General features: G+C 59.5%; 1 protein-coding gene across 2 annotated transcripts in view; it reads right to left on the reverse strand.

The window, feature by feature from the left end:
• Positions 1 to 14,803, reverse strand: part of UNC5B (unc-5 netrin receptor B) — a 79,616-nt gene that overhangs the window by 16,437 nt on the left and 48,376 nt on the right. For both annotated transcript variants that reach the window (XM_075534851.1, XM_075534850.1), the window contains exon 2: positions 2,203 to 2,427. In XM_075534851.1, coding sequence (XP_075390966.1) covers positions 2,203 to 2,427 — 225 coding nt within the window. The remainder of the gene's footprint in view (positions 1 to 2,202; positions 2,428 to 14,803) is intronic.

Consider the following 14,803-nt stretch of genomic DNA (forward strand, 5'->3'; position numbering starts at 1 on the left):
ATGCTCAGGTGAACTCCAAGAAAACACAGCCCTTGCCCTGTGGCTACACCCAGCCGGGCCCAGGACAACCCTGGCAGGCCATACGGACTGGGAGAAGGGGTAGCCCAGGCAGGCCCACAGCAAGTGCCCAGCAGAGCTGAGGTCAGTTCTCTGGCGTTTTCCTAGGTCACTGCTTTGAATTCTCACCCACCAGGTCTCTCTGCACCTCTCTGGGTGAGCTCACTGCTGTGACCTGCCTGCCCTGCCCACCCAGGCAGTGGCCAGGACTCTGAATGGGGGCTGGAGTTGCGTCGGGGTGGTGACTCCGCCCACTCTGAGGGTGGGGCTGCCGGCAGGGGCAGGCCAGTAGTGGAACCCCTACCTCCTGTCTCCAGCCTGTGGCCTAGCCAGGTTGGTTCTTACAAGTGACTTCTCCATCAAAGGGGCTTTAGCAGAACCCCGTGGCGGGGGGGGGGGGCGCGACAGTGCAAGGCTGGGGAGGCTGACACCCACATGCAGCAAGATGCTCAGAGGGGGGCCACCACCGGGTCCAGCTTGAGAGACCCATGCCCATGCCCCTGGGCCCTGGCTTTGTCCAAGGCCCCAGAGAGTGCAGGCAGGTCTGGGGGTGGAGTAGGGCCAGTCTGGCCCACTGCTGCCGAGGGAGCAGAGTGCAAGACCATTGTCCATGACTTGCAGCAAACAGGGACAATGGTGCCCCAATTTCTTAAGCTGACCGGGTCTGCGTGCCTGGCGACGGCCGTGTCTGAGTCATGCTGTCACCATGATCAATAACTGCCAGGCTAAGAGAGCCCCCGCAGGGCACACTGCCCCCTGGCTCTGCCTGGACATCAGTCAGGCTGGGACTCAGGAAAATCCAGAAAGCGGCTGGGCAGTGGCCTGAGGCTGTGCTCAGGGGTGGAGTGCATCTCCTCTGCCATCCCCAGGGCTTCTGCCAACATATCCAGGTTCACAAACCAAGGAACTGGGTTCAGAGACGGAGAGCGACTCCCCCAAGGGGGCACAGCCAGGGAGAGGGGGCAGCTGGGATTTGGTGTAAAGCCCACCGAGTTCTGAAAGCTGGGCATTTTCCCCAAGTTCAGGTCCAGGCCTGAAGGGCAAGGAAGGGTGAGAGTAAGCTGTGACGTCTTCATAGCAAAATAGAGAGAAGGAAACGATGAAGGCAGGGGCGGGAAGGGGTACAGAGTGAGGGGCAGGGATTACAAGGAAGGAGCTGCAGAGATGGAGGGGCATGGAGCGTACATGGAAGGAAAGGGCAGAGGAGGAAGTCAGCTGGAATGTGCCCACCCCCACCCTGAGACTGAAGATCATCTGGGGCTCTCTCTCCTGGCCCTGTGACAGTAACAGGGAGCCCCGCTTCCTGACCTCAGCCCTGGGAAAGGCTTGTAAATCTGTAGACAGGTTACTCCCCGATCAGCCCCACAGTGATGGGAAGAGCCTGGCTCTGCCTCCATCCCTGGGCTCTGCGAGGCTCCACATACATCCTTTGGAAAGCAGGGGCCTTCAACCCTTTGATGGGCTACACTGTATGCCCCCAAATATGTCCTCTGCCCATGGCTATAAAGGAGCTGGGTCATCTCCGTCACATCCATGAGGCAGGTGTCCAGGGGCCGAGAACCTGGCTGTAGAGCCAACAGAGAGAAGTGGTCTCCTCTGCCGGGGACCTGGACCTGAACCTGTGGCTCCTACAGGTAAGAACTACAGGTGTTTGCTCCAGCTTTGCCAAGGTGGGAGTTAGGTCAGAACAGGCTCAGACCCGCCTGCCCCATGGCCCCTTCCCAGCCACCACGCGGCTCCCTCTGGACCCTGCTCCTGCCCTAGCACCGCCCCCACCGGCGTCTCCTCGACTGGAAGTCATTTTGTTGGAAACCTACATCAAGGCAATCCTATCCAGGAAACGTCATTCTTGTCGTTGTGAATGGAAACAGGCTTGCTTCCACACACACAACCGTACACAGAACCGCAGTGCTGTGTGCTGGTCAGGGGACACCTGGCAGGGGGGGGGGGATTCTGCCCAGGGAGCGCGCAGGTGTGGGGAGGGTTAGGCTTGCACTGGCTGCTGGTCGAAGCAGAGGGGCTGAAGGCAAAGGGGAAAGGGCCAAGCGCCCAGCCAGGGGTTTCATGTCCTTTTCCTGCAGCACCACATGGTCAGCTGGGCCTGGGCCGGGACTCTGTGGTGGCGCGGGGCCCGGGGATGCTCACCGGTGGCCTCGTCCAGACCCTCGTGGGTGACGTGGTCGTTCTGGCTGACCCACTCGCCGTTGCACTTGAAGTAGATCTGCGTGGCCGGGAAAGCGCGACATCGCAGGGCCACGGGCTTGTTCTTCACGATGTAGTCGTCCTGCGGCTCCTGCAGGAAGTGGGGCAGAGGCTCCGCAGGCGCCGACGGGAAGGAGTCTGGGAGCACCTCGCTGCCCGAGTCAGAGCCTGTGGGAGACGGGGCTCCGTGAGGGCCGGGCTGCAAGCCTGCCACCCCCGGGCCTCAGCACCACTCTCGATGCCCAGGGCCTCTGCGTCTTGAGAGAGACGTTTGGGCAGCCCAGAGCGGTGAGGCCATCTCTCAGTCTGCAAGAACACCCCACTAGCCGGCCCTCCCCAATATCCCTGCCTCAGCCCCAGCCAACCTGGTTCTAGCTTCCCAGGGTGCTGCTGCAGTTGGTGGGGTGTGGGGGCCTGCCAAAGAGGCTGAGGCAGGATTCAAACTCAGCCAGCTACGGCCCAAGCCACGCTGCCCTTTGCAGCTCCGGCAAGGGCGGATGGACAGAGTCCAGTTCACCTGGAGGGCATGGAGTGCGGTGGGTGGTGGAAGCTGCACCAGGCCTGGGTTCTGAGGCCCCGGCAGGCCCCTTCCTCCAGGCAGCCTGGAGGGAGGGCCCAGGAAGCGGCAGAGGGTGGAGATCCCCTTCCTGCTAGCTTCCCCAGAGGGTCCCAAGCCCTGTTCCACTCCTGGCCTCTTCTCACCTGCACAAGCCGGGGGCACAGGGAGGCGCTGGGCGGCGGACCCTCCCCCTCCCTCTGTTAAAACGACTCAAAATCCAAAGAAAACCATCCACCGGGTGGGTGCATTTCGAGCAGTGAATCTGAGCATGCAGGGAGCACACGTAGTTCCAAAAGGAGCGTGCCTCGGAGTAGGCGAGTTATAATTACAGGAGGGGAAAAAGTGTTGGGTGAGCTCAAACCAATAACACAATCTTGGATTGCTCTGTGATTTAATCATCAATTTGCAAATTGGGCAGGGGGTGGGGGAGAGTTGTCCAGTAGCACGAAAACCACACACAAGACTGCCGAGGACGGAGCTTTCGCAGAAGCTTCATCGGGATGGGGCTCCCGGCGCACCGTCTAGGGGCTGGGCGAAGACCCGAGCAGGCTTGAGGAAGGGCAAGCCGGGAGTGTGCTGAGGAGAGGCCACAGGCAAGACGGGGTTCTACTGGCACGCAGGCCACGCGCCTCCACCAGCCACGTCAAACCCGGCATCCACGCTCCCATGGTGACCAGGGTCTCAAGGGGCGGTGGCTCTGAGGCCTGGCCTTCTGCATATGTGTACCTTGCTCCTTGGAAGGGAGTCCCCACTTCTCTGGAGAGGACACTGTGCTTAGTCAAGGAGAGGGGCAGCAAACGAGAGGGAGGCCTTCGACAGGGCGGACTGACACAGAGACCCCCACAGCGGGCCAAAGGGCAGGGACAATCGTGAGGACGGAGCAGGACCGTCCTGTCCTGTGACACAGGCGGCTGGGGTTGGAGGTGACTCGCCAGCACCTCGCAGCGATGGACTCATCTCTACCTCTGAGCCCTCCAACACGTCCGTGACAGAAGCGGTTTACATGAGGGGAGGATGCGTTTGTTACTGACCGTGTGCGTGAGCGCGTGCCATGAGCCTCTCTACATTTTCATAAACAACAGCGCAGGTCAACAGTGTTCTGTAATGTGGACCAAGGTCTCACTCAGACTCCTGGGAGAGAGAAAGCCCTTGAAGTAAAAGTTAAGATGTCTGTTTATTCGTGTTCCAACAGAGTGCAGGGTCGGCGAGCCGCCCCGCAGAGAACTCCCCCAGAGGCGAGACAACAGGAAAGGGTGGGTGGAAACCAGGCCAGGCTGGGCCGCGCAGTCCGCGTAGGAAAACAGGCTTCCCGATGCCTGGATAGCGGGCAGCTGGGGACAAGCAATGGGGGCTCATCCTCCTCAGCCAACTGCTGCAGAGGAGACTGGGAATTAAGCTGCAGGGGGGGGGTGTGGTGTGTGTGTGTGTGTGTGTGTGTGTGTGTGTGTGTGTTGGCCCAGCCCTTCCCATCAGACTCATCCCCTAAACCCGAAGTGGGGCAGGGATCCCAGGAACACTGCGTGGCTGCTGGGCTCTTGGGGTGTCCCTGCGGGCAGAGGGGCAAACATGCCCCACAGGCCTGAGCACACCTCGACTTTCTCTTTGCTGGCCAGGGGCCAGGGCAGGACTGGGAAGGCCGTGAGCACTGAGGGCCAAGCCGGGTCCTCAGCGGCCCGGGGCTCTGGGGAAGCAGAGAGGTGGCTGTGGATCCACCTGTAGGGCTCTAGGGTCCTTAACTCCGTCTGAGAGCCCTTAACTCTGAGCCTTGAAGCGGCATCTCGGAAGGCGGCTGGAGGTGACCACCTTCCCACTCTCAGGATGTTCTGGAGCCTGTGCGAGCTAGACGAGCAGGGATTGTGAGGATGGGGGCAGGCACACTGTAGGCACATCTTTGCTGCACCAACATCAAAATGAATATCTGACACACATGAGAGGCTAGGTTTCTGATGCTTACAGTAGCTAGCTTTTGCCAGGCTATTTACTGAAAGGCATGCTATGTTGCTGTCCCATTTTTTACGTGGACAAGCTAAGGCTCAGGGAGGATAAACAACTTGCCCAAGGTCACAGTGTTACCAAGAGGTAGACTTAACGCTTTAGCTTAAGAAACAGACACCGTGACTTTGGGAAACTCCACACTGCTCCCCGCACTGCAAGTGTCCCCACACCCAGAACCTGAACAGTCCCAGGCCACAGGTGGTGACCCCAGTTTAGAGGGCCTGTGGCACCAGGTGGCAGCAAGGCGGGGCTGGGCCTTCTCCTTTAAAAGCCAAAGACCATCCACATGGGATAGGCGGCTGGGTAGGTGTGCAGCCACATACCCTGCCCCACAGTGGGGTAAGCCAATTCTCTGGCCAGATCAGCAGGTCCCTCGGCAGGACAATGGTCTTCCAGTGGCTTGCGAGCTGGTCGCTTGTGCCCACTGAGATGGGCAGCTCTGGGGAGAGTGGAGTGGGGTTCGGAGGGTCTCTAGGCTTATCTGTCCCCCAGCAGCATCACACACTCTTGGGCACAGGGCTCAGGGATTGCATCTGTGAAATGGAAGGAGAGCCCCTCCGCCCTGCAAGGTCCAGGAGAGGCCAACGCAAGCTGCCACTCCAGGTGCGAGAGGCATGTGTCCTACCTCCTGGCAGAACCCTGCTCAGCCCAAGTGCAGCTGCCCAGCTGCGCATGGCCCAGCCAGCTGAGTTTGTGATTGTTCTCAGGTCGGCGGCGGCAGCCCTCAGTTTGGCTGGCACCTCAACACAAAGAAAACAAACATCCTCACAACTAGACCGCTAAGTCACAGCGTGAGCAACAGAGAAGAGACCGAAGCTGCTGAGGATTCCACCTTGCTTGGGTCCGCACCCAGGGCCCCACAGAAGCGGCAGTCACGCAATCAGGCCTTGTATCGCAGGGGGCACATCTGCGGCAAAAGACCTTTCAAGGTGTCCTGAAGCAAAGCTGTCCCTCCGAGGATGGCGTGCCTGACCCCACGCCCTGGTCTTTTCTAAGCTCCTTACACGCATGCAAAGCTGGACAATGAACAAGAAAGGCCCAAGAATGGACACTTTTGAATGGTGGCATCCACGCGGCGCGTTTAAATATACCAAAGACTGCCAGGAAGATGAACATATCTCTCTTGGGGGAGGTCCTGCCAGTATGCTCCTTAGACAAGAGGATGGTGAGGCTTTGTCTCATGTACTTTGGACACGGTGCCAGGAAAGACCAGTCCTGCAGAAAGAGACCACGAAAAAGAGGAAGCCCCTCCATGTAGGGGCGGTTAAGGGCGCACACCTGAAGCTGTGGGGAGGACCTAGGGCCGGAGTGGTCCCCTCTGTCAGACATCATGTGGAACCAACTCGGCAGCGGCAAACGCTAACAAGCGGCTCGTGCACAGAGCAGGTGCAGATGCACTGGGGGACGCCGGCTGCAGATATCGTGAGTGCAGCAGCCCCGAAGCCCCTCTCATGGTGCTCCGCACCTCCTCTTGGCTGGCCCAGGTGGGCATCGGGCCCTTTGGGGCATCCCCACTGCGGCTGACCTGGTGGCTCTTGAAGTCACCGCTGCCCCTGTGCCAGCAGATGAGGAAGGAGAACGGAGGGCAGAACTAAGATTGGCCACGGGGTGGACGCTGGCTGGTTGGCACGCAGTAGTAGATGCTCAGTAAGGAGGAATGACGTGTGCGTGTGTGTGTGTGTGCCACCTGCGTTGGGGGTTGGGCCCCCTGCCTTAATCACTTGGATGCTCCCAAGCTTCTCTCGGCCCTGGCTTTGGCCCACTGGTGGACAGAGGCTCAGAGCAATTAGGAACCACCAAGTGCCAGGGTTCCTGGGGGGTAACGCTGCCAGGCACCATTCAGAGGGCGTTTCCTATGAACTCAGCTCCACACCAGTGGTTCCCCAACATGTATGGTCCCCTGAGTCTGCAGAGGGGCCCTGGTGGCACAAAGGCTAAAGGTCAGGACTCGAAGCCACCAGCAGCGCCTCAGGTGTCCCCCTGGAGAGGGCCTCTGAGGCAGTTCTACTTGGTCCTGCAGGGCCATCCTGGGTCAGAGTAATAGCAGTAGCAGTAAGTCCACCATTTTTCCTTGGCACCCAAGGCCAAAACACATCCTTAGTGGTTCTGTTTATTATGTACAAAGTCTAAACAACTTAGTACCCACATGCTAACAGCCTACTAGCTTGAAAGAATGTATGTGTACAGATTAAAAGGAAAAATACTATTTTAATTTCACTCCTAAATAAGTACCATTACTTACTACTGGGATGGATGGACCTGCCAGGCCCTGCTCCACGCTGTTGTCCCTGTGAACGCCTGGCCGTCAACTGTGCAGGCACTCGGCGTTCCCTAAGCACAGGAGCCGGAGTCAAGGCACGGGACTACAGAGCCCTGGAGCTGCAGCGGGCTGTCACCTACAGGGTCAGCGGCTGCTCCGTGGGGACCGATGAGGTTTCTTTATGTGCACTCCCATAAAGGCTGACAGCCTGGGAAACCCACAGGGGCAGCTCAACTCTGACTCCCGCGGCCCTCGGAGTGGGAACAGGCTCGATGGCAGGGAGTTTGGCTTGGCTTTTGATTGATGAAGCAGCGGGGCTTTCCGGGCTAGCTGTCTGTTCTATCTGAGAACTGCCCAGTATGGCTGCATTTGCCCCGGAAAGGAAGGGCAGTGTGCAGCCCGTGTGTGTTCGCTGGAGCATGCTGGGGAGCCGGCACCCAGTGTGGGAAAGACAGCCCTGTGCGGTAAGGCACTATTGTCATCTCCACTCCAGATGAGAAAACGGAGATGGAGTGGGGGAATAGCTGGTGCTCACATGTGCACGTGTGTACACACACACACACACACACACACACACAACTAAACTCACCGCCATCCAGTCAATGCTGACTCACAGCCCCCACCCCCCACCCCGTTCCCCCTCCTGCTGTGGGTTTCCGTAACTGTCACTGTTGACAGGTGTAGAAAGCCCCGTCTTTCTCCCCCGGAGTCGCTGGTGGTTTGGAACTGCTGACCACACGATCGCAGCCAGGTGTGTAACCAATCACACCACCATCAGGTAGCTTGCCACAGTAGCTTGCACAGGCCCTGCCTTCGGAGTGCTCCGCTAAGCTGGGCGATGGCACTAAAGTCCACTAGGTGCTTCAGGCCTTTCCCCCTTGACCCCTCACAGTTGTCCCCACGTGGCAGGGAAGCCGTGGCCAGCTGGGGGCAGTCAGCTTGGCGGTATCTCCGTGTTCTAGAAGCCCTGCCCCTGTCTGCCTGGCTGTGGGACAGCTCTCCTCACTGGCTCCACCCCCACAGGGAGAGACAGACAGAGCAAGCAGGTGAGACCTCACCCTGCCCACCTGGACCTGTAGGTCCACAGAGTCCCCGTGGAAGGCGCTTTTGTCTCACAGAATTCATTTGGGCTCATTGGTGCAAAACTGCAACGCAGCTTTAGCTGTGTCCAGACGAGAGCAGCCCAGGACTCCCCACTAAGGGCCATTCCCGCACAGATGTAACCACCCAGATTTGCAGGGTTGGAGGCTATGCCAAGGGCCTCTCGCTGACCTTCACTCACATCCCTCTAGTGATGGGGAACTCACCCCTGCCCTCTCAGCCACACTCTCCTTCAGACAGATGCCGCAGAACAACCTTCCTTAGGCTGGGTTGAAATGTGCTGCCTGAGGCTCTGGTCACTATAATTCCTTCCCCCCCACCCCTCAGGCCGCTCCGCAAAGTCTCTGGAGGCAGCCAACAGTCCCCCCACCCTCCCGACCTTCTCTCTTTCTCTCACCCCAATGACCCTGGCCTCCTTCTGAACAAGATCCACTCTGTTCACATTCCAGGGCGTGTGGGAGCTGAGGTGAGCGTGGCTGGCTTTGTGGGGACCTCCACTTCTGGGAAGTTTATTTCCAGTCAGACAGCTTGTGGGCCCCTTAGTAATTGTGGTGGCTGCTTCTGGAGAGCAGGGAACACGTCCCTCCGCTGGGAGGGGAGGGGAGCTTGCAGAATGGGGGAGGATCGTTGAGCCGCCTCTACCACCTCCCAGCCAAACTAGCCCAGCTGCTGCACGCGTGGTGAGGCCGACTCACAGGGGCTGAATATCCATCAGCAGCCTGCTGAGCCCCGCGGGGGCATTTTCTTCCAAAGTGTCTCTGGGAGCCTCGAACCCTTATGATCAGCGGTGAACACTTCAGCGTTTGAGGTACCCAGGGGCTCTTGCTACTCCCAGCAGGCCTTTACAAACCCGAAACTTCTGCCAGGGTGAGCCAGGGCAATGCCCATTGAAGACACAGGCTCCCATGGCAGATGAGGGGCCTGCACGTATGTGGTTGCAGCCCACAGGTTTCATAAGTGCTGGAGCCCACCAGAGGCACCCTGGTGGCACAGCAGTTACCAGTTTGGTGGCGATCCGCAAAGTCAGCGGTTGGAAACCCGCAGTTGCTCCTCAAGACAGAGAGGGGCTTTTCACTCAGAAACCCACAGGAGCAGTGCTGCTGTGTCCTTGGGGTCGCTGTGCGTCAGCAGCAACCAACTTGATGGAAGTGAGTCTGTCTTTTTTTTTTTTTTCAGAGTCCACCAGAGGAGCATTGGTGGCACAGTGGTTATGAGTGGGGCTGTTAACCCAAGGTCGGCAGTTCGAAGCCACCACCGCACCAAGGGTGAAAGATAAGGCTTTTTTACTCCCATAAAGAGCTTCCATCTCAGAAGCCCACTGGAGCAATTTTCCCCTGTCCTCTAGGGCACTCTGAGTCAGAGTGGACTTGATGGCAGGGAGTTTGGCTTCTTGCTAGTCCGCCACATGTGGAGAGGCAGGAGCAGGAACGAGGGCCCTTGAGATGAAGGCAGAGGCTTCAGGCCCAATGTCAAGAAGCTGCTGCCCTGAGAGGAAGGAGAGACTAGAGTCAGGGTGGCACAGAGCTTGCTGGGTGGGAGAGTCTACCTGACGGTGGGAAGCCAGAAAGGCTTTGCTCCCCTGAGGCCGGGGAGCTCCTGTGAGGTTGGGGCGGGGCCGGGGCCAGAGGCGCACTGGGGCCCCATGAGCCCTTGGGAAGGCCACTTGACCACTTGGGGCCTCAGGTTCCCCATCTGTAAAAAAGGGGGTAATTGTGGCTGCCTTGTGAATTTGGAGGTGTTTTCAAAGGTCAGAGGAGAAGCGGATATTAAGGGGTTTGTTCAGGGGCCAGTGGGGCCCAGGGCGAGGCCTGGCAGGACCCTTGGCCCTGAGGGGGGATTCGCTCTCTGGGTAACCTGTTTGTGGGTGGGGAGCCCAGGAGTCTGACTGTGGCCTGACCCTTAGCTACTGGTGCCTGAGACTCAGCCGCTGAGAGTGGAGAGTCGGTGCGCAGAAGGGCCTGGAGCGGGGTCCTCAAACATTTTAAACAGGGGGCCAGTTCACTGTGCTTCAGACCCGTTGGAGGGCCGGACTATAGTTTAAAAAAAACAAACTATGAACAAATTCCTATGCACACTGCACAGATCTTATTTTGAAGTAAGAAAAACAAACGGAGCAAAAACACCCAGTGACCTGGATAAATATCGCCAGCAGGCCGCATGTGGCCCACGGGCCGTAGTTGAGGACCACTGGCCTGGGGTTCTGGCAGCTCAGAGAGGGCCCGGGAGGGTTGCCACTTCCCACGGTGAGTGACCAGCCAGAGGCCAGCTGAGGAGGGGCCTGAGCAGGGCCACGGGAGGGCTCCGGGCTCCGCCTCCCACGCCTGATACGACCACTTGCCGCCCTCCCCATCAGCCAGGTGCACCCTGGTGAAGCCACGCCTCATGGGGCCCCACGGCTCACTTCTATCCCCGGGTGGGTGACCTGGCCAAGCCGTCTCCCTCAAGCTGGGCACAGGCGGGAGCGGGCCTCTGGAGTGGAGCTGGTTGGCAGTGCCCACAGGGAGGGTAGGGCCAGAGGGGGAGGAGGGACTGGTGGGAGGGGAAGAACAGAGAAGTGCCCCACGCTGGGCACATTTATCATGAGCAATCAGTCTTTCTCTTGTCCCTGGACCCCCACGAGTTCTCCCCAGCCCTGACCTCCCACTGCACGGAAAATCTCTCCCATTCAGGCCTCAGCGGAGACGCTCAGCAGGGGTGGGGGGAGGGGCCCACTGATGGTTATGTTTTAAAAACACACACACCCCGCATGGAAAGACCCCTCCCTGAACACAAAGCCCTTCTTCCATCTGGTCCTGGCGCCTGGTGGCTGGGGGGGTTCAGGCTGGCCCCCTCCCCCTCAGGGGTGGTTACAATGACTGTTATCGATGACGCCAACTCATTCCTAACAAAGGCAGCCCCTTGCCCAGTACTTTTCCCAGACCCTCTGCAGACCTGCCTGTGCCCGTGACATCACTTCCTGTGTGGGTCAGGAAGCGGCCTCAAGATGGGCAACTGGGGCAGGAGCAGGGTTCCTGAAGGGGGCATCGGGCTGGTCCTATGAGATCTCTCCGCTGGGAGTAAGCAGGCGAACTGATGGGAAGGGCCCAGGGAGGACACAGGGCCCTTAGGAAGAGCCCAGGCCCCATTTATAGGGGGCTACAGCACTTACAGGAGCCCTATTTTTGTAGTGATTACAGGTTGGGTTGCCTTCCACGTGGTCAGCAGTTTAAAACCACTAACAGCTCCTCAGGAGAAAGCTTGGGCTTTCTACTCCAGTGAACAGTTCCAGTGTTAGAAACCCCCAGGGGGCCACTATGAGTCAGCATCGACTCGATGGCAGTTTTTCGTTTGGACACTACTCACAAAGCTGAGAAGGGACATTTGGGTCCCTGGTCATCCCCGAGAGCCACAGTGGCACCCGGGAGAGGGCCGGGGAGGCTTCACACCACACTCAGACCTGCTCCCCTTCTAGGCCCTCCTCTGGCCGATGGGACCCCTTCCCTGGACTCATTTCCAGTTTCCCGTCTAAGTCCCAGGTCTAGGAGGGCCAGGAGGGGGACACCAGGCTTCCCTCTGCTGAGCTCAAACCCGTCTGTCTCTTCCATGTAACTTCTGACCATAGCCCCATTCCAGCACAGAGCAGAGCTGCCCCACAGGCTTCCGTGGGCTATGAGGAGGCAGCAGGCTGCCTGCATCATCTTCCTCTGGGGAACAGGTGGGCTTCATACCACCAACCTTCCCATTAGCAGGTGCGCAGGGAATCAGTGCCCCGCAGGGCACCTGACAGTTAAAAACCTGATGACATCATCAGTACAACCACCCTGGCAAGCACTGATGAGGAAAACTGAGGCTGGGGGCACCGATGAGGTATGCCCAAGGCTCTATAGCTACCAAGAAACCCCAGGGCTCTTTCTGCTAAACCACGGCACCTCTTTTGACGCATGCTGCTTCTGAGGGTCAGCCATGTGGCAGCAATTTTTCTGGGGGCAATGGAATCACCTAGGAGCTCCCCAGCATGCTGGAAAGGAAGGGGGCCCCCCACACCCTGCTGTTCCATGAAAGTCTACCCCAGGCCTCCTGGGAGCCCCAAGCAGGCGGGGCCAGGGCCTCCTCACAAGGGCCTGGGGCTCAGGCCCACGGAAACCAGTTCTTTCATCTGACCTACCCCTCCTCCATCTGAGCTGGATGAGTCAGCTTGAGCTGCCACATCAGATTCCACCCAACATCCAGTGTATTGCTCAGTCTCCTGGGACCTCCCCTGCCCTGTCCCACAGCCACCCCTGACCTGGGAAAGTCCCAGATGTTGCCAGATGCACCTTCCAGGAATGCCTCAGCTACGTGAGGCATGTTTGTCCATCTGGGCCCACCAAGGGCTTCTCAGGTTGTCAGGCCGTTCTTTTGAGGTGCCTCTGGGCAGATGCGAACCTTTGGGTTAGCAGCTGAGCATGCTGACAGTTCACCCCACCATGGGGACGCGTCACGGAGCCTTAGAAACCCTCAAAGCCCGGCCCTCCAGGACAGAGACCAGAGAGGGTGTGGAAAGCTTCAGGCCACACACAGCATCTAAGGTGCAAGCCACTGGGTGGGTTCCAGACCCCCAGGGAGTGACTTCATGAGGTGGGGGAGGGGGGAGGGGGCGTAAGCCTCCTTTTCCTTCTCATGCCAAAAACTGGTGCCGCTGTGGACACGGGTGCCTCTCTGATTTTTCCAGGTGCATGAGCAAGCACTGTGTGTCTCGGATGCAGTTCTGCATCTCTGTTTCCCCTTCCGGGCCGTTCTCTGAGGACAAACCACAAGCAAAAGCCATCTTACACACACAATACCGCCGCACACGTCAGACAGGCGCGGGCCAGCTGGACTGCCTGGTCACCGGAGGAGCGCGGCATGCAGAGCTGGTGCCGTGCCTGGAGCCGGCTCAGGCAATGACATCAGGCTGGCGAGACATGTTTGGCCCTGAGCAGAAAGACGCCCAGTGTCCTCTCCCCTTCTCCTGGAAAAGTCAGACCGTCCCTGGGTACTGCCTCTGGCTCAGCCAAGCGGGTCAGTGGTTACGTCCTTTGTGCCCTTCCCAGCCAGGCAGTTCTCCCTGCTGCCCTGCAAGCCCAGGATCAGGACTGTTCTTCGAGGCCCTGGGGAGCAGACTTGGCGGGGGCCCTGCTCAGCTGATGTTCGGGGGCTGGGCCCTGCCTTTCACAAAGTCAGAGAGGGGCCACGATGCCAAAGTGGAAAGCAGCAGTGATCCCTGTTTGTGGCTGTCACCCGGCCTGGGCCACAGCCTGCCTGGGTGCTGGCGGCGGGCCGCCTGGCAGTCACCAGCTGGCTGCGCAGACCAGGGCCTGGCCTGACTGGCCCAAGGAGCCCTTAGACCTGGAGGGTTGTCCCCCTGCTTCCAGGTGGGGCCTCCTAGGCCAGAGGGGAGCGGTGACTTGTGCAAGGGCAGAGAGCCAATCGTGGCTGCCAGGTCCTCCAGCACCGCCTGGACTCTGCTCTTTGCCAGTTTGTGAGATGGGGCTGGGGAGAGGAGGCACAGGGGCAGATGGTGTCACAGCGACGGGGAGCCTGTCATGGTGGGTTTGCAAGGAGCCGCTCAGACGCTTAGCCCCCAGGGGTTGGGGGGTGGTGGTGGCCGCCGCCCACAGGCAGGGAGGTGTGGTGGCAAAGGTCCCAGGGACTCGTTGAGGGCAGGCCTCATAGACCTAGCTCCCAGGGACACGGTGGGACCAGAGGCGGGAGTAACTTGTCTGCTGGGAAATTAAGTCCGGAATGTGGGCAGCCCGGCATTCAGCCTAGGGCTCACCACCTGGCCTCTCTGAGGTCCCAGGGGTAGGGCAGACCCTGGCCAGAGGCTTGGGTGGGCAGCTGAGTGCTCAACGGATGAGAAGAGGGGAGGCAGGTTACATCGACCAAGGTTGGTGGCTCTCTGGCTTCTCTGGTGCACCCCAGTGCTAGGGACTCATGTCGGTTCACATCTCCTGCATGCCTCCCCACAGCAGAGGATCCAAGGTACCAAGCTGGAGATCTGGACGCTCCCACGCCTGGCCTGGCCTCACAGTGACAGCATGGCCTGTGCCAGCCTGCCTGATGCTGCTCCAGCAGGGCAGAACTCCAGCCACCTGTGCCAACAGCTCTCTCCGCCTCAGCCAAAGAGCCAGCTCACCTCCTCCAAGAAGCAGGGCTCGATGATGCCCCCCTTGACTACCATGGGCATGACTCATGCTCCAGGTCCCCACCACCCCATGCATTCCCTGGGCGGAAGCACCCAGCAGGGTGACTGACTGACCAACTGGCTAGCCTTGGAAACGGGGCCACTTAGACTCACTTTGCCCCTAGGCTGTTGGAGCATTAGGCTCATAACCATGCAGCTATTTTGCCTTCTGCCCTTGCTTGGGGCACTGTGAGATGGTGGGCATGTGGGGCCCTGGACGGCACAGGGACCCATGGCTCCAGAATCACAGTGCTCATCAGGGGCCCCCTCCCCCCTCACCGTGCACACCCTGCTCCGGCAGCTGTGCCTGCCTGCTCTGCTCTGTGAGGACAGGGAGCGGCGGAAGGCTGATGCAAGATGGAGGGAGGGAATGCAACAGACTCGCGTGGGGCGGGACGGCCCTCCACCAGCTGTCCCCGGGGACGCCATGCCTGCTCCCGCCTGG

The sequence above is a fragment of the Tenrec ecaudatus genome, chromosome 16, assembly GCF_050624435.1.
Source record: "Tenrec ecaudatus isolate mTenEca1 chromosome 16, mTenEca1.hap1, whole genome shotgun sequence".
Classification (NCBI taxonomy): domain Eukaryota; kingdom Metazoa; phylum Chordata; class Mammalia; order Afrosoricida; family Tenrecidae; genus Tenrec; species Tenrec ecaudatus.